Source organism: Pterocles gutturalis, unplaced genomic scaffold (genome assembly GCF_000699245.1).
Source record: "Pterocles gutturalis isolate BGI_N339 unplaced genomic scaffold, ASM69924v1 scaffold9377, whole genome shotgun sequence".
Lineage (NCBI taxonomy): Eukaryota > Metazoa > Chordata > Aves > Pterocliformes > Pteroclidae > Pterocles > Pterocles gutturalis.
The window spans coordinates 35,893-58,851 of record NW_010110207.1 but is presented as its reverse complement, the minus strand read 5'-3'; the positions used below and the strand labels follow the sequence as shown (position 1 = coordinate 58,851).

General features: G+C 41.1%; 1 protein-coding gene across 1 annotated transcript in view; it reads right to left on the bottom strand.

The window, feature by feature from the left end:
• Positions 1 to 16,297, bottom strand: part of LOC104461608 (polypeptide N-acetylgalactosaminyltransferase 10) — a 39,262-nt gene extending 22,965 nt beyond the window's left edge. Inside the window, exons 1-3 of the mRNA XM_010073251.1 lie at positions 16,204 to 16,297; positions 15,196 to 15,334; positions 11,030 to 11,196 (exon numbers count right to left, since the gene is read on the bottom strand). Of these exons, the coding sequence (XP_010071553.1) occupies positions 11,030 to 11,196; positions 15,196 to 15,305 (277 nt within the window). The 5' untranslated portion in view covers positions 15,306 to 15,334; positions 16,204 to 16,297. The remainder of the gene's footprint in view (positions 1 to 11,029; positions 11,197 to 15,195; positions 15,335 to 16,203) is intronic.
• Positions 16,298 to 22,959: the final 6,662 nt, after the last annotated feature.

Below are 22,959 nucleotides of genomic sequence, written 5' to 3'. Positions count from 1 at the left end.
TAAAGGAAGTCTATTCCAACTGTTTCTTCCTGAGGGAATCCAGAAAAATCCATTTACTCATCCTTCCTTCACGCTGTAAGGTTTAAGCACCTTTTGTTCGTAAGGAGCAGCGAAGCCAACCTGTGGTGTATGCATCAGTTCTTAAGTCCTGCATACTGAACTCCCCGGTCAACACACAATATCAGTTTTTCCTCCTGTGCCATATCCCATCGTTCCCAGGGGGAACAGTCATTCTAGTTTACTCTTCTCCCTCCTCATTTCATCAAATATGTATCAAGATTAAAGCACCCACTTAGGTTTTTTTCCTCTTCTGTCGACTACATTTGATCTAAAGAGGCGATTTTGCGACTCTCAGTCATTTCCTTCTTGATTGCTTTTAACATCAGAGAGACTGCTTTGCTGAGACACAAACTAGATAGCTGCAGGTTTTGGCCTGTGTAGCCTTTGTAGCCGCTGAAACAGGAGCAAACTCCTCGCAGCACACTTAATATTCAGCTCAAGTCTGATGTGACTAGCAGGAAGAGTATTACTGTCCCAAATAGTGCCTTCAACCTGGGTAGTCTGTGCCCTCATCTTAAGACCAAACAAGTGTTTTTGACTATCCAGTTTAACCAAGGGAACGTCTGCACTCCTGCTCAATGCTAACACACTCCCACTACATTGACAAACCCTGTATGAACAGGTGAAAACACTGAAAAACATTAAGGCAAGCCATCATAGCAACGGCATCACCCCTTCCAGCAGTCTGAGGCTCATACACACACCACATACAGGTTCAGGATCCTGAGAATTTATACTCTACTTTCCATACTAGAGTTAAAAATCGTGAGAGAACAGATGAGTTTTTAATTGCCTTTAATCTACATCATCGACTGCTTTCTGAGCACTGAAGGGGCAAGGAGGGGTGCAAAAGCATTTCAGAATTCTGCTCATAGGACAGAACAAACCCAATTGAACACGACTCCTCTGCTGCCCGCCGTCTTCAGAACAGAGCGGGTGCACAGGGGCTGAGCCAGGACAAGCTGCTGTGCTAGAGGGGTCAGCTGCATCTACATCTGGTGAGCATATCAGTATACATTCACTGTTGATAGCGATGTACTGGACCGTATATCATGACATAAACCTAAAGCTTACGACTGACAGCAAGACAAAACTTCCCATCATTTGGAGAAATGCAGGCAGATGAAGTGTTAAGACATTTCATGCCGAAACATTTTAAAACATATCAAAGCCGTGAGATTAAAGCCTTAAAAGTCACTGAGTTTTGCTGGGAAAAAAAGCAGAAAAAAAACCCAACCCACACCAAACCAGTCCTCAGAGATTCAGCTTTGCCTTTATCAGCAGTATTCATGTACAAAGAACTTCTTGGCCTGAAAGTATTTGCTCTGTGCAAACCAATAAAAAAAAAGGAAAGATTCCAGAAAGAGCACAATTAACAGAAAATTTCACTCCAGACTTTTGTCTTGTTAGAGAATATGCCATTAGGTCCAAGATGTATGTATCCCACTTGAAAGTTGCTTTGATTTGGTAGGAATGCATCCCTTTGGAGTCCAAAGGCTTTGATTTCAAGTGTCTAAGTGAGGAAGAATAACTATGAAGCCTAAAATTAATAGCACAGACCTACAAAATTTTTACTTTGGGGTTGCAGCCAAGTGGAATATTGGAAAACTGATAATTCTTCGTTCCTACAATAATGCTCATATGTTAATAACCATGAATGACAAAGCAAAAACGTTTGTCTTGTAGCCTGTATGTCAGAGAAGAAAAAAAATGAAGTGTTTGGCAAGTGAAAAGATTACCAATACAACTGCAGGAAAAATACAGATATATTTGACTTATAGTAACAAACTCTGGCATGTCAGATGTATACTTCACAAACTCACACTTTTTTCTTCCAGATCCCTTTGCCATCAGTTCTCAATGCTCTTTTTCACAAGAAATGCAATTATTACAGTAAGTTACTGACATCTGCCAGAAAGGTCACTAAATCTATTAAATCCTGAAGCACAAACCCAGAACTGTTTACAGCTATACTGATACCAAAACTAAACCATCTCACAGACAATATTGTTCTCACCTGACATCTTCAGTTTAGCTGGATGACAGAGGGGAGAAGGTAGTACCGATATCTGAAGGTACCTGGTTGTAAATCGTGAGCCTTAGCTTCCACTGTTCAGCATGGCAAGCTACCACGTTCCAAAGCAGACATCAACGTATACCTATCTTACTGGTAAAAGGCAACAGTGGTCCTCATGACATTTATGAATAAATGCTATATTGAGAGAATGAGCGTGGTATTTCTTTACTAAGAAAATATCACTGCAATTAAAACTATATAGAAATGGAATGTGCTTTAGATTATCTACTTTTATTTTTAAATTGCAGCAGCATTACCTTCCAATTTTCTCAAAGTGAAGAAGTTTCCACCTTTATCAAAGTCCCTATGTAGGAACAGCTGCTTTTTCAATACCAGCTAAAATGCATGCTTAAATAGCAGAAATTATGATTATCAATGACAGACATCATATATGAGTACTGGCAGAGGGTGTCTGAATCACATTTCTAATTAACTCCTATAGAGAAACAGCTGTAAAGCATTAAAATGCTGATTTGCACTGCAGCTGGCAGATACTTAGGTTTTTGATTCCTAGCACATGAGGACATGTACTTCTAGGTGAGGAGAATAAAATTAAAGCTGTTTTCCTGGAAACTTCCACTAATAGAAGCTACATGCAGAGGTTTTCTTAGTAGCAAGCAATGCAGTTACATTTATTTAATGAGCTGTAATGGAAACGCTGCTCCTCCATTTTTATTTTTTTTAAACTTTAGTTTGCCAGACATCCTTCACTAGACAATAATTAGCTTAGAAAGAGGTCACAGTAAACTGGACCTTTTTAAGCCACCTCATCTCCCTTCTAGAAGAATTCTTCAGCCATAGCAATGGATCTTAAAGTAATAAATACAAGACAATGAAAAGTAAACTGGTTAGTTAATTTAGGCTGTCACCAAAAAAGCTGAAGTAAACAACTACAACAGGCCCTCAGGTCCCTTAAAACACTAGAGAATATATTTTTAATACTCTCCAGCCATTGCCTAATGGACAATGCAGGTTTCAGATATTGCTTTATGCAGGGCACACACAAGTATGGAAATGGTGTTTAAAGACACATTAAAAATTAATACTCCAAAAAGGAAAACAAAATCGAATCCCATCCACATTTCATTAAGGATCCAATGCAAAGTCTGTCACTAGCAGTTGTCTAAAGTATCCCACACCCACAAGACACAGCCAAAAATGGAGAATAACAAATTACTCTATTTTCATAAACCAAAGCTGGACATCTGCATCAGGTTTGATTTTATTGCTTCGCTCCATTTGGTGCTTACTACAGAACAGAGCGTTGGTGAGTTCAGCAATTCATTCCTACAGCCATACAAACGCTCTGCTGTGCCACCTGCAATGCACTGGGGTCCGGGTAACAACCATCACAACCACTTACACGACTTTGAAGCCTGTTTCACTTTGTAATATTTGTGCCACTACCAGAAGCAGTGATATTTACCAAAGCCAAGTCATTTTCTACGTGAAAAAAGTGACATTGGTATTTGCTTCCATCAGAAGCATTTCAACAGTGAAAGTCTTAGAAGGCGACTGCAGGCTGAGAACTGCTCGCTGTGCCTTCACGCACCTGGCAGTGTTAAACCACAAGACAAACGGCCAGGCCTGCAAGCTGAGCATCATAATGAGTCTGAGATTTAATCAGATACAGATCTCAAAATGAGTATGTTTCATGACAGAGAATTTTATTCTAATGAAAGTGAAGAGGACATTTGTTTTCTCAGACTTCCAAGTCTCTACAAACCTTCTCTCGCTTACCCAAGAGGAGATCTCGCTGACAGTTATTTCAAAGCTGTTATTTATGAGAGTCTGAACAGACCCAAGACAGTCCACAATGCATGCTAACAGCAAGGAACAAAGCTCTTTATTCATTGACTCAATTTACAGGAATAATCTTTTTAACGGTTGTTTGAGACAACGGTTACCACAACTTCTACAAGAGACTTTGAAAGCAACACTTAAGAGAAGGTTGTGGAAAAGCACAGTTACGTAAGAAAAGCTTGGCTTTTTCTTTTTTTTTTTAAATACTTTAACGTAAAAAGCTTTAAAAGAATCATATTCAAAGTTTATAAAGATTGTCACCACTTTGTCCTAAGCACAGTCACTCCATATTCAGAGATGTACTAACCAGATGCACTTTAGCACATTTAAGAGAGGAAAAAAAAAAACCACTTTTACAATGCATGTGCCTAAAGATGAAAAGATAATCTCTTTAGCTGCATAAATCCTCTACTGTTCCATTTAAAGATCAAAAAGAATTCAAGTATTAAACCCTTTTCTATTTCAGATACTAAGAGCATGATTTCTTTCAATTAAGGCCTGGCAGATGTGGTTAATGGTACAGAACTGTATTTGCTACATACCTGATGCTGCACCAAACGACACTTTAATCACCCCTTGCCTTCTCCCTTCAGTACGTGACTTAGTGACTTCTGCCCTTGGACCACATTATGGTGTGGTTCAGCAAGTAGCCTTACCCACCCTTGTCTTTCCATTCAGATTATCCCATATGGCTGCCTCCAGAATTGCTTGTACTGGAATTTAAAGAGCGATTTAAAAAATTATGGGGATTTATCTTTAAAGGTGAAAAAGGGGAATTTGGCTGTCGCTCCCTCTGACACTCAGTGTACGGATGGGCTCCAAGACTCCCCTGCCAGAGAACTTCCAAGCAAGCTACAGGATGGTGTGGAGACAGCACAACGCTGCAAAGCAAAGGAAGCTGACCAGCCCTACGTGAGGGCAAACAAAGGGAAAAAAGTTGGACAAAACCAAGGGCTGAGATGACACTGCTTAGGGGAACACACTCCTCAGACTCCTTTGTTAAAAGGCCTAAAAGCCTCTTGCTGCCTTCAAAGATGAGAAATGGCCACATGTCAGAGTCTGGGCTCATAATGCTTCGCTGTCTCCCAAACATTGAAGAGCAGCTCTAATTTCGATTGCACAAAGTCCTGCTGGAAATACACAACCGAAAAAAAGTGAGTAAAAGTGGGGAAATAAGAAAAATTTGAAAATGGCTGAACAAATAAATATTTTCAGCACCCCTAAACAGATATTATCTTCCCAAATTAAAATAAGGCTCAAGGAAACAGGGTAGTCTTGGAAGAAAGACAAAGCTCAAATCCAGAACCCCCCTAACAACCTCCCAAGGGAAAAAGAGATCCCATACACCTTGCTTATAACAAAATTTTCTCCTCAAAATGAAATACAGACAAGTATGCACGCCTCTTGGATATCCACATCCTAAAATATACTGTGTTTAATCTAAAAGACAGAAGGTCGACTTTGCAAATGTCATTGTCATATTGGGTTAAATATATTCCAGCACTTCAGCTGAAACTGCGACTGCCTCCCAGTCACAAGTGCAGATTTTGGTTACTGTAAGAAGGATGTTAAGTCCTGCTGTATTGCCACTGTACAGGCATACACTGCCGTAAGGCAGACAGCCCAGCTGGGTTAACACTTCCAGAACAATCCTGATGTTTGGAGACTGCAGTATTTTCAGTGCTGCCACATTCAACTTCATTATTGTATCAACATAGTGCTTTGCATATAACGCAGGCTTTAGAGATGACTGATGCTGAGGTCCTCATTCTTCAACAAGGGACAGCACTTGTTCTAGAACACTGTCATTTATACAAAAGCAGTCTTAAAAAAATGAGTAAGAACAGGCTGTCAGTCAATGTGCAAATAATCGAATGCTGAAACGTGACTTTCATATGAAATTTAAGCACTTAGACATAATCACTGATTTCCATCAAGCTAAGCCATAGAATAAGATAAACCCAAAGCACTTCTGAACCACCTGTGGCATGTATATTTCCCTCTCTGCACACAGCTAGACCCAAGTACATGGCAAGACATTTCTTGCATTTCACCTCATGCACCTGTACTGACTGGGGACCCAGCAGCTGGAAAGGAGCTTCGGAGTAAAGGACCTGGGAGCCCTTGGGCACAAATTATAGTACAGGAAATACTGCTTAAACATAAGATTTTTTTGTTGTTGTTGTTTAAACTAAGTCACAGTAAGAGTGACTGAACAGCAGACCAGGTTCCCCAGAGACATTATGGAGTCTCCCTCCTTGGAGACTTTCAAAACTTGAATGAAATAAGATCTCGAGAAACCTGCTGTAGCTGAGAAGAGGGGTTGGGTTAGATGATCTCCATATCTCCTTTCCAACCTCAACTATTTGTGATTCTGTACATGTTCCAGTCCAGCCTCCACCTGAAAGACATCTCTTCTCCACAACAGGCAGAAGAGAGGAGCTTTATGTTTGCTCATGCAAACACAGAGATAGTTTGTACAGCAGAGATGTCCATAAGGTACAGGAATTAGATGGAGACCAATCTATTTTGTACAAGAGAGACACTAGAGATGAACAGCTTGATTTCTCACAACTGCAGCCAGGATTCAGACTGTAGGTCTAGGGACTGAAGAAGACTGAAGAATCACAAACTGCCTGTCTGTTATTTGTTGCCTGCTATCAATAATAAACTGCCATCAGAGCTGATACAAAAACCTGCAGCGTTACAAACTGACCTGCAGTTCAACTTCTCTTCCCCTCTTCCCATTTCCATGTTATAACAGACCCACTTACCACTCAGCAGCATTGTAATTAAATAATCAAAAAGCAAACAAATTTCACGTCTGACAGTCCCCAGGAGAAAACTGATATACATGAAAAAAAGCATTTTAGTTTACTTAGGGCCATTCTGGTAACAACAAGCTCAGAGGGATATAATTAGTACCCTGCAAGCCAGCATATGAAAAGGCTTAATTTAACTGAGATCAGAACTACAGAATAGCTATAGAAATTGAAAGTGAAGCCACAAATCCACACAGGACTGCCACGGCTAAGCGTTTTTATGATCAGGAATTCTAAAGTTGTAATTCACATGTATTGCATTCTGATTTCTGCTTATCCAGAATGGTAGGCGTTATTTTGGACCACCCTGAAATAGCTGAGGTTAATCCATGGAGGTCAGGCTGTGGGTCTTTAGCAGTTCTCAGTAGCATGCAGGAAGAGGCACAACAGTTTGTTGAATTGGTGCCTCCCCCTTCAGTCTAACCTATATTCTTCTGCACACTAAATCCCTAACAATTGTTTTGAAATGCTTACGGTCAGGAGAAGAAAGTCCTTGTACCACAGACACCCCAGATAAGTTTGTGGGGAAAAAAGCATAAGCTATTATAGCAGTCATAATGGGAATGCTACATTCATAATAGAGACTACTATTAGAGAAAGTAGAAAATAGCCCCACAATATTTACTCTCCTGTGACCAATGGCATGTGCTGGAAACCAGTTTCTTTTAAGCTACCACAACCTAACAAGGGAATCCCTACAAAGAAAGATTCGAGTGCCAGCAAAGACAACTGCTGGAGGCAAACTGGATGCTACCCCTGTACTGCATTAGACTGGTCCCACCAGCAGGTAGCCTTCGCCAGAGCACTGCAGCTGACGTGGAAACCAGCACTAAATGTGTCTGAAGGATGGATTTTGATAATTTGTATTATACTACAGGCATGCAAAAAAAATTCCAGACAGCAAGCTGTTCCAGCACATCTCGAGTTTTCAAATACAAGGCAAAGGAAACATTTCAAAAACATGACTCGTAAAGCTGTTGCTGCTTGCTGTGAAGATTTGCTGTCATCAGGGCAGCCTTTTTTGGTTGAAAAATGTTTATTACGAAAGGTCACAGAATTGTCTCTCTCAAACAAATTAAGAGATAAATGGCTGTTGACACTTCCAGATGATGATTCATCTGTCAGAGAGCTCCAGTAATGCAAAGCAACACAGCTGCCTCTCAGGTATGCTGCAGACCACAGCAGCCACCAGCTAACCCAGAAATCTGTCTTCACTCTCCTATCACTTTGTCAGCCAACTTCTCAACCCTCTTCGTATTCACACTAAAAATTCCTTAGTCTCAAGCTTCAAAACAGATGAAAACCATATGAAACTAACATCTGTCAGAAAAAACACTGATGTGTGCAGTAGCCAGCTTTCCATACTTACCATTTCTATTATTAGCGAAGTCCTCTTTACTTCATGGGAAGCAAAGAATCTCCATGTATGAGATACAGGGATAAAAGAGGCTATGGACTGGCACTAACACCACCACCTACAGAAACCAGTGCAACAAGAGAACAAGAGAGTAATGCTAACAGAACCTTAAGGGCAGCTCGGCAAAGCCCAGTGTTTAACCCCAACATGGGTCAGGACACAAGAAATGCTAGCAAGAGGGAAACAGTCTCCTTGACAGGGAAAGTCGAGTTCTTTTGTCGAAAGTTCAAGCCTTTTTAAAGAGTTATTAAAGTGCTAAAAGTCTGTTTAGACAACCCTCAAGTGAAAGGCCACCAAGATGTACAACAGAGTACATCTGATATTTTATCTTGTCAGGGTAACCTCTTGATAAAAAAATTAATAATAGATTTTTATTGAGCAATTATCCTTTTGATCTTTTGCTTTTCACTTGAGTTTATTATGACTATTTACTGATCTCTTTGAGGAGGAAGCTGTTCATGCCTCTCTGATCTCAGATGTGGCCTCTACAATCACTATGTCCAATAGTGACTCTATAATTTTAGAAGAAAGATGCTGTTACAAATTTGTGGGACTAACATTTGAAAGACAAGCACAGCATTCCACATTGCAGACACTGCAGAGGACTAATTTTTGATTTTCAAAGAAAAAAAATCATGAAATCTCCTCATTCTTTTTACTGCTCACCAGTTCTGTGGGTTGAAGTATTTGTTTTGGTGTGGTTTTGTTGTGTGTGGCTTTTTTTTTTTTTTCCAAATACATCCAATGGATAAATTAAAATCAGAAATCTGTAACCAGCAGCCTTTTAAGCCAAGATCAAGTGTTCAGGACTTAACAGCCTCCTGAAGACTAAGGATCTATTTAAACCCAGGGAAGGATGGGGAAGCCAGCGCCAGGGTGGTTAAGGAAGAACACTGACTGCTGGAACAGGAGCAGCAGCCAGCAGGAAACACTACAGTGCAGATACAGAACTGACAGCAGTGAAGGAAAAATGTTTATCCTAACCAGAAATTGTCCCAACATGCATAGATCAACTGAGCTCACAGGAAAGCACTGGTTAAAAAAAAAAGTTTTTTTTATTAGCAGTCTTATTGCCTGTGTGTCATTGTCTTCCCTTGACAATTTAGTTCATTGTCCAACACCAATAGTCTTTTATATCCATCTATAAATAGATGCTGCACAGAAATTAGGCTCAGCTACTTCCTGCAACCTTCATATGAAAGATGGATGACTGACAGACAAGAGCTTGCATCTTATCAGAGACAGGTGGAACAGAGCAAGAGCGAGCTGGACAAACAGCGTGTGTACAGACTGACGAGAAGCAGGGGTGGGAGAGCCAGGAGCGCTTTCTTTCACCTGGTCAGAAAGGGCGCACCTAGAGAACAAGGAAAATAAATCCACAGGAAACCAGACTTCATTACTTCCACTTCTCTCAAAAGAAACTTGTTTGTACAATTCAGTCATAGTTACAGCATGACCTTGTCTAATTTGCTTCTAGACTGCGTAGCAATAAAAAGACCTTGTTGGGAGGGTGGTGGTGTTTTTTTTTTTTTTCCCTCCCCAGCTTAGCCTGAAAATCCTCTAAAAAAATACTTATTTCATATAACATTGATTTGTTCAAACCAGCGTGCCTTGCTTGCTAACTAATCAGAGATGCACTTTAGAGCAAACACTACAGCTGTTGGATGGTGCTTATTTCAAAGTCAGCATAGGTCAGATCACTAAATACTCACGAGCTTGTTTCCAAGCTCATTTTAGAGGCTTCCTACATGTCAGATTTTTGGAAGGGTATCCTTTAGTACCCATGTAGAGAGCTCTTTTCCCCCAGTTGAGTAATTTCAGTGGCACGACTCTTGAACGCTGCAGCTGATAAAGCTAAACAGTCTCAGTGATCTTAAAGGAGAAAATAGAGTTACTGGATCTGATCATAACAACTTAAAGTCACTGTACCCTCGTCAACACAGAACTCCAGCTACTTCAGAGGACTTTCCATGTGATCCTTACAGCTCTGCAATGCCTGCATTACAGAGGTGTTCATTCCTCCTTCACTTGACTGCCTTTTCCACCATAGCAAGGGTGCAAACTACAAGATACAAAGTCAAGTCTAGCTAAATTTAAATCACATAGCATTTAAATGGCTCAGAGAAAGAGGTCTCTTGCCCTTCTGCTACAGAAAAACTAAATTCAGCAACCACACCTACACATATCGCTGCTGCAACTGCGAGTGGTTCTTCCATTTGTGGCAATGCATTACACCAGTGACTACACATCTCTGCATGTAGCAGTTAAACCCAACCCCAGATGGCTACTCCTGGCAAGGCAGTACCAAACAAGGAGTGTAGCTGCAAGCAAGTCAGCGAGCAAGAGCAGTTAAAGTTTTGGATGTTGCAGATTTACTTTTCAGGAGCACAAAATTCAGGAGAAACGTTATGACAAGTCATAGGCAGTCCAAGGTGGAAACCTTTTCTCAAGGCTTCTTTTGCTGTTTTCTGTGTCTAGAAAAACAAATTCAGAACATGAAGAGTGAGCTATTTCCCTCTCTTTCTTTTTTGGGAGGGTTTAAATGTTAAGGGCTACCCCAGCCCTTAGCAGAATATTAAAACCACCTTCCCTGTTTATTCACATTGTCCAAAAAGCCGTACAGTCCATGCCATCAGCAGCTAAACCAGCACAAACTGAATATGGAACATGAGGTTTTTGCTAGACATTTGGCCTTTCAAATGTACTGGAGCAAAGTTCACCCGAGCTCTATTGTTGGCAAGTAAAAAACCTGCAGTCATTATTCACATATTTGCAAGTTCATTGATCCCTAAAGTATGTAAGCACAGGTTGGTTAAACATGGTAGAGACGTTACACACAAACTATCATACCTCTGTCACTGAAGTCATCCACCAGCACTATCTCCGCTATCAGCTCAGGAGGGGAACGGTTCAGGACGCTGTGCACTGTCCGGAGGAGGGAGGACCATCCTTCGTTGTGGAACGGTATGATCACACTAGTGTTCGGAAGCTTCTCCAGGTACAGCTTATTCTTGCAGCTGGACGTAAATAGAATAAGTCAAAAGACAGTGAAAAAGAACACCCGCGCTTCCATATTAATTACCATCAAGTTCATTTTTTACTCCTCAAATTGATGCAAAGTGCCTGAAAAAAACCTGCCATCTTTCAGGCTTTATCAAGCCAGTCTTGACCTGATCTAGTCTACCCGGCAAAAAAAAAAAAAAAAAATTCCATATGAAGTGGGGACTGTTAATGGCCAGTGACACTTAGCAACACAGAAAGTCAGAGGCATCTATGAGGTGCTGAAGCTGCTTTTAAAGGAAACTCCAGTTATAGCTTCAGATACGAAAGTCTCTATAATACTTGTTTTTACCATCCTCATACCTCAAAGATCACTAGGAAGAGGAATTCCTACACAGTTGTTTCAGAAGTTGAATGTATCTCTTTTAGACCCATTGGTTTAGCTAATTTATTCCATTTTCAGGGAAGCAAATCCACATTTTTTAAACAAAATGTGTGGAAAGTAAGAATTTTGTGTGACACCACCTTCCCTAAACAGTCCCAGAAGTTCCAAACATTATGAACAAAAAGAAACCACCTCTCTCAGTAACAGATCAACCTCCAACCTTTACACCAAAGGCTTCCCTTTGTCATGCTGGACAATTATTCAAATCATACTTTTCCTAAAGAATCAATCTTGTCTTCCCCATTTTTCAGAGGGTCTGTTTTGACACCTGGGATCAGTTCTGCAGACAGACGTGAAGACGACTGGGCTTTGAACACAAAACACTGCAGAACTTGGATACAGCTGGAGATTTAGGTCTGCAGAGATCTCATACAGACCCCTTGAATTTGGGGATATTTCCCCAACAGCACTAATTTAATGAATTAATTAAATTAATTAATTTTAAAATCTTAATTTTGAAATAGGGGTAATGCTCTCTTGCCTTGTGGGTGTGTTTTCAAGGTAGCTTAATGAAGAAAATTCGAACGGCAGCAATAAGCGCAGTGTTTATCTTCCTGCGGGTGTGGCCCTAAGTGGAGTTTGAACCTTGTTGAACAGGTAACATTAAGGCCATACAGTGAACAATTGTAGTTAAAAAACACCCAGCAGCTGTTCATTAGGGGATAAAAATCAATTACATTCCTAGAACCCTATGTGTCCAGTGCAAAACAGAGTTGGCTATGTGAATAGAGATTTTCAGAATATATTGACGACACTGTCAGTAGGGCAGGCTGCCCTCTTTCATCTCTGCTCCCACCCCACCACAACCCTGGACCTCTTGCAGAGCCTGCTCCAGAGCCCATTTGCAGACTCTCCTGCCAGGCAGTCGGTGATGCTTTCACTACACGCACTCCATGCACGCACACAGTAATTCCCTCCCTGTTCCCCGGAAGGGTAGATGGGAACGAAAGCGGCTCTGGCAATGGCAGCTTTCTCCTGGTACCTTTCCCAGGGAACGGAGAAGGATGCACCTATGTTATACAAGCTCAATAAATCTGTGGTTACAGGAAGTTACTCTGATGCCTGCATGAAAGGACAGTAGCTTATTCTGGGTCTAATGAATTGTCTTGGGGTGCTGCCAAGAGCTTGCAGGCTATGCCTGCAATACACAGATGCAGGATGCAAAGTAAAGCTGCATGGACTGCTTTCATCCAGCTCTTGGCATTGTAATCTTAACTTTCTTCTGAGATAGCTACTAGCTATAATTCTGTTGCAATGTGAAAAAAAAAAAAGCCCCCAAATATCTTCTAACTCTTCTTAAACTAGAATTCTCATTTTCTGGCTAACTTTAACAAGTGGAAAAATTTATCTATTAAGTTTAACCATTAAGTATGGAGAGAAATTGTTTCCCTCTAGTTCCCACATCCACAATTGCTTTACAAGACCTGCAAAATTAGTATTTAATATTAAAAGCCCAGAAGCACTTAAAGAAAACATTAGCAGGGGAAGACATGACTGTTGAAACAAAAAATTTTATGTGTGCACCAAGTAAATCCAGTATATGCCCTCCCCCAGCCCCTCGATTCCCATGACTAACAGAAAGCAGAGGTGACACACTATTTGGTATATAAAGGTCCACACAAACCATCTCAGAAGTGAGCAAACACACTGGCTGCTTCTTGGTCCTTCCCTGCCCAGGACAGCTGTTGGGGAGAATCCCAAGTGTGCCCCCAAAGCTTAGCCCAGGACAGACACCACATTTTTCCCCGGTTCACCTCCTCCTTGCACTCCCGGCTGTCTGCAGGCACATCTCCAAACGACAAAGCCTCTATTATCTCTTACCACACGTAAAAGGCTAGGTGAAGTAAGCGTTCTAAAAACCAGCTCCCTTCTTTCTAGAATGCTCTGTATGGACTTCGTCTCAGCCTAACTTTGTCATAAATTGCCTTCATCAACCTCCCGAACAACACAAGCCATACCATTTTGAGTATGTCTGTCTTAACGGGCACAGGGAATGCACAACAGACCTTTTCAGTCACAAATTCCTTTACTGCAAGTCTCCATTATACGTAACCCCACTCCCTGCCCAGCTAATCCTAGTATCCATTACGTACACGCTATTTATCCTCTCCTTGAGACCTCCACAACTGTAACTCGCTGCACTGGGGGAAAGGATGTGTCAACCAGCAAGCAAACCAGCTGCAGCGATATCATTAATCACAGCTTAAGCTGTTGCTGACCCAGTCACTTCCACTTATTAACTGAGGACTGGAGTTAGAAGCTTCACATTTTAAAGCAGTTTAAATAGCAGGATTAGCAACGAGGAGTCAGCAACCTTGGGAAACAATGGGGAATGGGAGGTAACACAGTAAATCCTCAGAGGAGGAAATACTGGCATTGTCTGAAGTTTAAATTCTCAGAGCCCATGGCAGTCCCTGTAAACAGAGGCCAGGTATAATTTACGTTAGCAAACTCAAACTGAACTTGAGTATGGAATGATCAACGAGCACCTTCAGTCACCTGATTTATCTCTACATTTAAACATTTGAGCTGCATGCCTAAAATATTTATGCAGCTATACTCACTACTCCGGTTTATGAGTATATATCGAGAAAGGGTGTCGAGCCAGTGTATTTGATTAGTTTGCTGTGACAGCTGAAGAGGTAATCTCTCAAATGCGCAGCTAGCAAATTATAAAACCTGACTTCTGGAAATTATATTTAATGAATAAAGTAGATGTTGAATTCAAATTCACTAAACTGTGATAAAAATGGCTTTACACAAAACAAGCTTTCATTCAAATGTCTAACAATGCTTTCAGATTAAGAACTGCACAAACAGTATTTAAAAACCTCTCGGCTTTGTATAAACTAGGGTTAAGTCCTAACTGAAGCACTTTTGCTAATGAAAAACTCCTTCTGGCTTACACAAAATCCAGTTTGACACCACCCTAAAGGATAATGTCCAAAAATAGATTAACTCAAAAGCCAGCATTCAATCGAAACTAGTTTCTACTCGTAAATCCTGATGTGGTTTTTATGAGGAAGATGTCAATTTCTGATAAAACTTTTCATACATAGTTGAGCAGAACTACTCAAGTCTTGTTCAATTCCTGAGCATTTCATGGTCATTTCCAGCAAGTGGCCAACATAACTGGACAGAGTGCTTAGTGACGAAGTCATCAACTGGCAACACAGCACTTGTCAACCAAGTCAGACATTTACATCAATTTCCACTACAGAAATAAATTGCTGCATCTTATTAGTTGCTTAAAGTCGTTGGCCATGTCAGTGGGCTCAGGAACTGAACTGTCACATTGCAATAGGTGAAGGAAGAAGCCATGTCTGGGTTAAGTTCAAGATCTCTTCTAGAATCAAAAGGTCCTTTTTTTCCCCAGATCTGGTCTCCTCTATTTCCTATTGCAATGACTATACACTGTCCATTGTTAAGAAGATAAGACCCAGCTGTGAAAGGACTCTATTTGATGAACGAAGGTACAAGAGTCCATAATAATAAAAAAGCACACTCCTGTAGAGACGGTAATTTAGTGCTTGTAAACATTCACTCATGGAAGCACAAACTGTATACTCACTTTGGATGTCTGATGTCTGGAAGGGAACGATTCAGGGAAATTTTATCACTCACAAAGATATTAAAGCCATTTTCCCTGTATGCCTGGTCCATTCGCTCTGCATCAGTCATTGGGTAAGGTTTTCCCTGCTCTCCATTTCCTATAGATAGACAGAAAGTAAACATTCATCATTACTACTAATTGGTGCTTAACTGGCCAGAAACTAATCCATATATCAAAAGGAGAGCAGTCATCTTATAGCCCTTTGAAAATTCCATCATTAGTTTTGTGCTCCATGGCATATTTAGCACTGGGTCAACCATGTCAACCTAACAACTTTATCTGATAAGCAATTTTGCTACAAACTACTCAGTTGTGCAAACTGTAGAAGTTAAAAGTCTTCTTTCTAACGTCAGAAACTGATGAAGGGGCTATGGCAATGCTGTGGAGGATCTACAGAATGTTTTTTGTTTCATTGCAGGAAGATTACATATGGTTTGAATGCGTCATTCATCACTGTTGCTTTTTTCAGCACAGATGGATATGTATATTTAACAACCAGAGCTGTTGCACAGAGGAGGTAGAGCCCTCGCAGACACACCACAGTAAAGCCATGCCGTTCAAAATAGGCCTTTTTATGCAATGCAAGACAAAACCTAGAACTATGGAATAAAACTTGCATGAATGTTAAAATCTAAACCATTTTTCTTACCCCTCGTCTCACTTTCTGGATCTCCCATTTTTGGGAGAGGCTCAGATGTACATTTTTTTAGTAAGCTTCTTAAAAATCACTACTGCACCTATCCTAAAAATACCAAGATGTTACAAACATATTTTCACTTCAAAATGGTTATTTTGTAGTCGAGGGAGAAGGCTTTAACTGGGGTTAATAGCCAATAACTGTTGTATCATGTCAAGAACTTCATTTGACCCTGAATTTGAACATGTTGTTCTGTACTCAGCCTACCAAATAACAATAAAACTAAATCACAATTTGCATTAAAACACTTTTATAGTAATCTTACATACCTACACGCTCAGAGTCTCTCCTTATAGCTTCTTTGTTATGCCAGTCCTTTTTCCTTTGTCCATCACCAAAGTAAGGGTCTTTCTTTTGCCTCACGTATGATGCCTTTTAAATAAAACATTGGATATATTAAACATACAGCAAGTGAAACCTTTCCTGAATAGCCTCCCCTTCCTCTAACAAGAGATCAAACATATTCCTTAAGGTAAGACCATGACAAGCAAGTAGTTTTTACCCTAAAGGAGGTGAGGGAGAAGGCAAGTTTTGCTTGCCTCAGAACAGTACTTTATCTATTGCTGTTAAGTGATTTTTTTTTTTTTTCAGGGCACCATCATGTATGCAGAGCAGTATCCTTAATCAGAGAATCTATTAAAAACTCTCATTTTCATTTTGAAAACATCCAATACATCTTACATCCTATTTAATTAACAATAAAGCTGTAATGGAAGACCTATTGCAGGATCATTATTAATGAGCACACTACTATACCTGAATAAAATCAAAATAAGATTTAAAAGGTCATTTATTAAGACTCTTGCTGCTCAACTTAAAAGCAAATTTTATACAAGGCATGAGCCTGCACTGAACCCAATTAGAGCTCCTCATTTCATGATGTTGATCCTGAAATTCAAAAGTCATGGGTGCTGTGGGAACAAGTTAGCAAATGAAAGATGAGGTGAACTTAGGATCAAAGAGACTATGGTGTGTGGAAAGAAAACCATGATACATCTCAAACATTGACATCCCCCAAATCCAAGGGAAATATATATATAGATATAAACACACACACATATATATATAAATATATTTAAGTAGGGTTTAGGGTCAAGAAAATAACACCTCTGAAAATGAGTTTTCAATTACATTGTAATATGCTGCTAGAGTATAAGTGCAAGTCATTTGTAGCATCACTACTGCAGAAGTAGTTACCCAATGGACTTGGGGTTTTTTTCCTTTTAATTTCTTGTGGCCTGCAGAACAAGCCTCCTAGAACTAGAACTTCCTAGAAAGGACTGAAAAAAACCTTCCCTCCTTGGAGGGCAAGATGTTTAAAGTCTCCCTAATGAGTGAATCAAGCCAAACAACCACCAAAAAGCAACCGTTGGCATAGTAACCTTGCAGGGTTATCAGGCATCTTTGGCATCTGGGACATAGGCATCATTTGCCTGACTATTTAAATTACAAACTCATAATTTTCATGTCTAGATTTATCTTGGGAAAATATGACATTTGGACATTTTACGTGTTATTCCAAGGCACCACACTTCATGCTGATGGAGTTCACCTCGCTGCAGTCTGACAGACAAGCTCCGATAAAACGCGCTGTGAAATCTTAGCAATTATCCCCATCGCACCACCTGCCTTCTACAACAGTCAGCAGGAGGGGAACACTTGCTAGTGGTTTTCTACTCCAGCCTGGAGCCCTGTGTCTTAGCTTACAAACCCAACAATGAAGACAGGTTTCAGCTAAGTCAAAGTGAACTGGAGTGGCCGAACACAGGTGGTGCTCTACTCTGCCTGCTCAGTTACGGGTGGTAACCCTTAGCAAAGGAACTGCATGAAAACCTTGAGTTGTGCTGGCTGCATTACCACGCCGAGGTATAATAAACCAGTGGTCTGAAAGTAATAGAGCTCCATCTGATTAAAAGCTGGCCTGTGTAACTATTAGAACTTTTGTGGGGTTTTTTTTCCACATAAGAGATTTTAAATTATTCTAATCCCTTCAATCAAGGATCATAAAATGATTTACACTCAGCTTCTTGACGTATCTGACAAGACATTTTGCAGATGGTAATGTACCTGGCAGAAGTCAAGTTTCATCCATGAAACCAGACACTCAGTTATACATTTCAATTAACTAACCCCAATACTCAGACTGTTCCCCTCCCTGCAATTTAATTTTGTTTTCACTGAAGGAGAGCTCACGGGCACTCAAGATGGACAAGTCAGTCACACAGCTAGTTCCTGATGTGAAGAAGTACTCAGGAACTTCCATTTGTGCCACGTGGAGCTACAAGGATATTCTCTGAAAAATACTTATTCAGGAAAATGGAGGGACGGGAATTCTCAGGGCAGCATGGGAAGAGTAGGACCACACTAAGGGATGTGATTAACAGTGGTGAAAACCAGACAATTGCCAGAAAAGGGTGGCTAGCAGGAAAGGACAGTTACATCTGGACGAAAAGTGACCACTTTAAGAAAAATCCCAGCAGAGCTCTATCTAGACGGTGCACTTGATTTCTTTCATTTACCCCATAATTCCTTAATTTTATTCATCTTCATTATCTGTTCTTTTATATTCTACTCTGATGAAGCTATATGACTCAAAAGCAATAGCTCATTTTTACATAGTTAATTACTGTCCCTTTGGCACATGAACTCTACTCTTCTAAATCCTTACTTCTGTTCAAATACAGAAACTGCTGATACCATCCTGAACTTCAGTCTGCACCTATTAGGACATGAGCATGCAGCTGGTCTTTGGGTCAGAGGCTGGTGTCAGCAACACCATCACAGAGCACCTTGAAAAACACGCAGGGTGTACGCTAACGCCAGCCAGAAATCTCACGTTTGCTCCACCGCGGGAGCTTGCTGCTGCTTTTACACAAGGCGTGCAAGCAGAGGTGGGTTGAGATGTTTCTTTGGGATGTGGTGAGCCAGGGCACGGTGTGGGCGAGGGGCTGGCAAACCCAACTTCAGCACCTACCCACGGCTCCCTCCAACCTAATGTTCACACGAATAATTTATGCAAACTCTACCTGACTTTCGCTAGCTCATGCCAGCTAATGTGAGTAGCTCTGGATGACAGTTGTGTGACAGAGTAGAAGCGGCAGCTCGGTTATTTTTAGTGTAAAATGGATCAAATATTCAGCACCACGAAGCAGCCACCCTGCACTACTGCAACAGTCCAGCACATATATTTGTCTGGCTACCACACCGGTTTCTAATTTTTCAGACAACATGCCACTCTCCTGATCAGCCCCGCTACATAACCCACAGAGCACTCTACCGTTCTGGGAGATTTTTGCCTCTGTTTTGCAAGATCCCTGCCTTGCCAGGTGCTCGCTGGCCAGCCTCCTCTCCAGGATACTCCCCTGCCAGGAAAAGTCCTGGAAAGCTTTCGCAGACCAGAGCACCTCCTTGCCAAAAGAGTTTTCCCAACTTTCTGGGCACAGGAACAACTGGCGAGTCTGAAGCCTCAATATTTTAAGTCTCTTTTGTCTCTTGTTTATAGCAGGCTGGACTGAATGAGCACACCAGGAGAATCGTTTACGACACCACTGCCCCTTCTGCCATTTGCTATGATTCAACACACGCAAACCCCTTACCAGCAGTTACTCTAGAAATCCCACCCACCACTGAGAGGAGAGCAGGGTAAGAGCGTCTAGGGACTGGATCTAAAAGGAGAAACACCCAGTGCAGCTCTGAGCTTCATGGCACCCACCCTGCACACGGTAAGTCAGATACACTGGAGAACGAGAAAAAAAAAAAAAAAAAAAGAGAGACCCACTAGCAAAAAGACATCCAAGCTGCCTAACAGGGCACTGGTAAGAGTGTTTTAAATCCCGACTCTTTTTGGGACTCAGACAACTTAAACCAGAATTGCAGAGGTACCTGCCTTCCCTCTGAACTCTAGTCTGAAATTGTCCCCAAGAAGATACCTGACCACTGCTGCAGGTACCTGTGTGGATTGCTCTCCTTTTGAAATACACTAAGACGGATCTTGAGCTGCCCTCCACAACAGCTCTCAGGAGATGGGAGACAAGTTCCAAGTAGATGCCAAAGGATTCACACCAACATCTCCAGCATCCTCTGGAGGGAAGCCACACTAATGGGCTATCAGCTGTTTCAGGAGGGGCATCTCATGCCATTACAAAGCTGTATCACCGAAGCAGCCAACATTCATCAGGCCAAACAGCAACCTAAAAGCCATTAAAAAGCAGTTCCAGCCATCCCTGCCCAGGGTGAGCACCCCCAGGCTCTGGGCTGGGGTCACCCTTGTGTTTGTGTGCTCAATATAGGATAATGTGAACAGGGAAGGAAATTTTTTGCGCAGCTTCAAGCCATTCTTCAGAGAGGTCAGCAATGTGCATTTAAATACCCTCAGAGCAAGCAAAAATTGGACCAAACAATTTAATCACTGCAATACTGAGTGAAAGCAGGCAGTAGCACGCAATCCTCCAGTGCTGTAAAAAAAAAAAAAAGGAAAAAAAGAAGAAACCACAGAGGCTGCCACTGTATTACACACAGAGCACAAATCAGGCAGGTGGAGAGTAGAAAATCGAGAAGATAGATGTATTGTTTCTCTCATTCCCAAATAAATTTATGTACAAGAATGTCTTTGAGCCAGGCTAAGCTAAATGCTGTCTAGGTCACACATGGCAAGAGAAAGACTTCAGTAATTTGTAAGCTTTAAATTAAGAAAGAGGGGAAACTGTGGAGAACACGCATCTGTTACTCAGACCTTTCTGAACTATAGTGTTGGACTTTGGAGGCACACGGCATATGAGTTATTGATCCTAAAGTCCTGCACAGAGTCTGCTCCTCAGCTCTCAGAGTCTTGGAGACTTACAAGGACTGACTCTTCTTCGTGTTGGCACCAGCAAAGTAACATGAGGACTGTGTAGGTGACTCATTATCTGTTCCTCTGCCTGCAATGCTCATGATGTTACTGCCCTGTGCAACTAAAGCCAAAAGAGATTCACACAAGATAAACACAACATTAATCACTGTCGGATCAACATACCTGTCTAAGTGGATTTTTAAAATCTTGGAGGCTCGACATAGCTGCAGATGGTCACGACAGACAAGCTCCTTTCTGGAGCTTTTTTGGTCTTGGGCAGAGAAGTTACATTAGTCAGTACAATTTAGAAATGCTCCATTAAATTTAATTAAACTCAAGTAAACGTTAAGGGGTTAGAATATTTCTAACTGCATCCCTTGCAAGCAAATACATAACACTTAAATTGGTGTTGCAGGGCGCTATTAAAACATTGTATCTGAAAAGTCTGCTGTGAGCCACTGACAAGTTCTGTCAACAATGTCTGAACGTTAATTTTGAAGTGACTTCCAGTGCTAGGAAATGAATATCAGTGTCTTTGCTTCAGCAGCCTTGCCAGCACCCACGAGCTGCACAGCCCTGAAGGGAAGCTGGAGCTGCAGCAGGCCGATTAGCATCATATGTCTTGTTAAGAATCACACTTTCAAGACCAACTTAACTTCAGCAGACTACCAAAAAAAGTCAGTGCGAACAATAAAACATTGCCTTCTCTGCCTCGACTGCAATTTTTACGCTCATGTCATCGCTATTAGCAGAGTAGTATGTAAAGTTGCGGGCAGCATGCCATCATGGGCAGAGGGAAGATACGTGCCCAAAGTCTCTCTCGGTGTGAAAATGGGCAGGTTGCTGACATTGATGTTATTTTGGAAGCTCCTTTTTTTCTTTCCTTTCTTCTCCCCCCTCTTTGTAAAAGATGGCTGAGCTCTAGAAATCCAGACACAGCACACAGGGATCAGAACGTTGCTTTTTTTAGTGGTTTCCTTCAGGGATGCTGCATGGGATTTGACTCAATTATGCAAATTACATAATTTGATGACACCCCTTCAACAGACGCTCTAGACTGTGATATCCAAGCAGTCTGCAAAACACAGCAAATTTCCTAGGACTGACTTTTGCTTTAACTATTCAACAAGCACCTCATTTGTGGGGAGCTATGGCTCACCTGTGATACTGTATTTCATGTCAGTTTTCACTTTTATCCTAAAGTACCATGAATTCTAATTGCACAGCAGGAAGCCTAACCTTTTTGTCCAAACCCCACCAGCATATCCCCCCTTATCTACATTTTAAATGTGGCATACAGTGACCATCGTTTGAACATTGCAGTTAGCGATGCTGCCTGGTTAGGGTAAATTGGCATTATGGATCTGGATTTCTGTCCCTATAAAACAGGTCAGCAAGGCCTTTGCAATTTTCTGTTTTACCCTACCTTAGCTCCTCATTTTGCAAAAATCTCTTCATTTTTGAAATGGTCTGCTGTAAACAGGAGATTTCAAAGCATGAAGTGTTCATTACGATCATCTAATCAAGCTCTGCAAGTGCCACTGAATTTTATCCATGAACTCCTACAGCAAGCCCATAAGTTCTATTTCAGCTCAAGCACATTCTCTGTTCCTTAAGAACTGGGAGTTGTTTACTACTAAGGAGTGATTACTTCTCCAGCAATATCTTAAAGTAATCTCCTGCCTGTTTCCATCCTTCATTTTTTTAAAAACTGAAAATGAATTAAAGTAGAAAGGCATATTAAGCAATACATTGAAAATGGATTTAGACAGATTGCTGTAAATAAGTCCCTTCTGTTGTCTACCATGCTGTTATTTAACATGCCGCCAAAGCAATTGATCACCATTCAAACGCCAAATGCACAAAAATGGAATTTTAATCTTTTGTTTAATCACTATTTAGTGTGCCTGGCTCCAGCCAGAATAAAAGAAGGGTGGAGACGTAAGCCAAGAGTTTTCTACACATGAGGAAAAAATAGATTTGCACATGCTAATCATAATGCTGCACAGATCTCACACCCTGTTCAAACATTTTGTCTTGCTGATTTATTACTTTATTTTAAACCAAGGAGCTATGATCAGACCCAAGAAGCTACGATCTTCGGAGACAGTGTTAAAGGGGGCATCTGCTCCATCCCAGGTCTCTTCATTTATCCCAGCACCTCAGCAAGTATATCTTGCATTTCCATCCTACA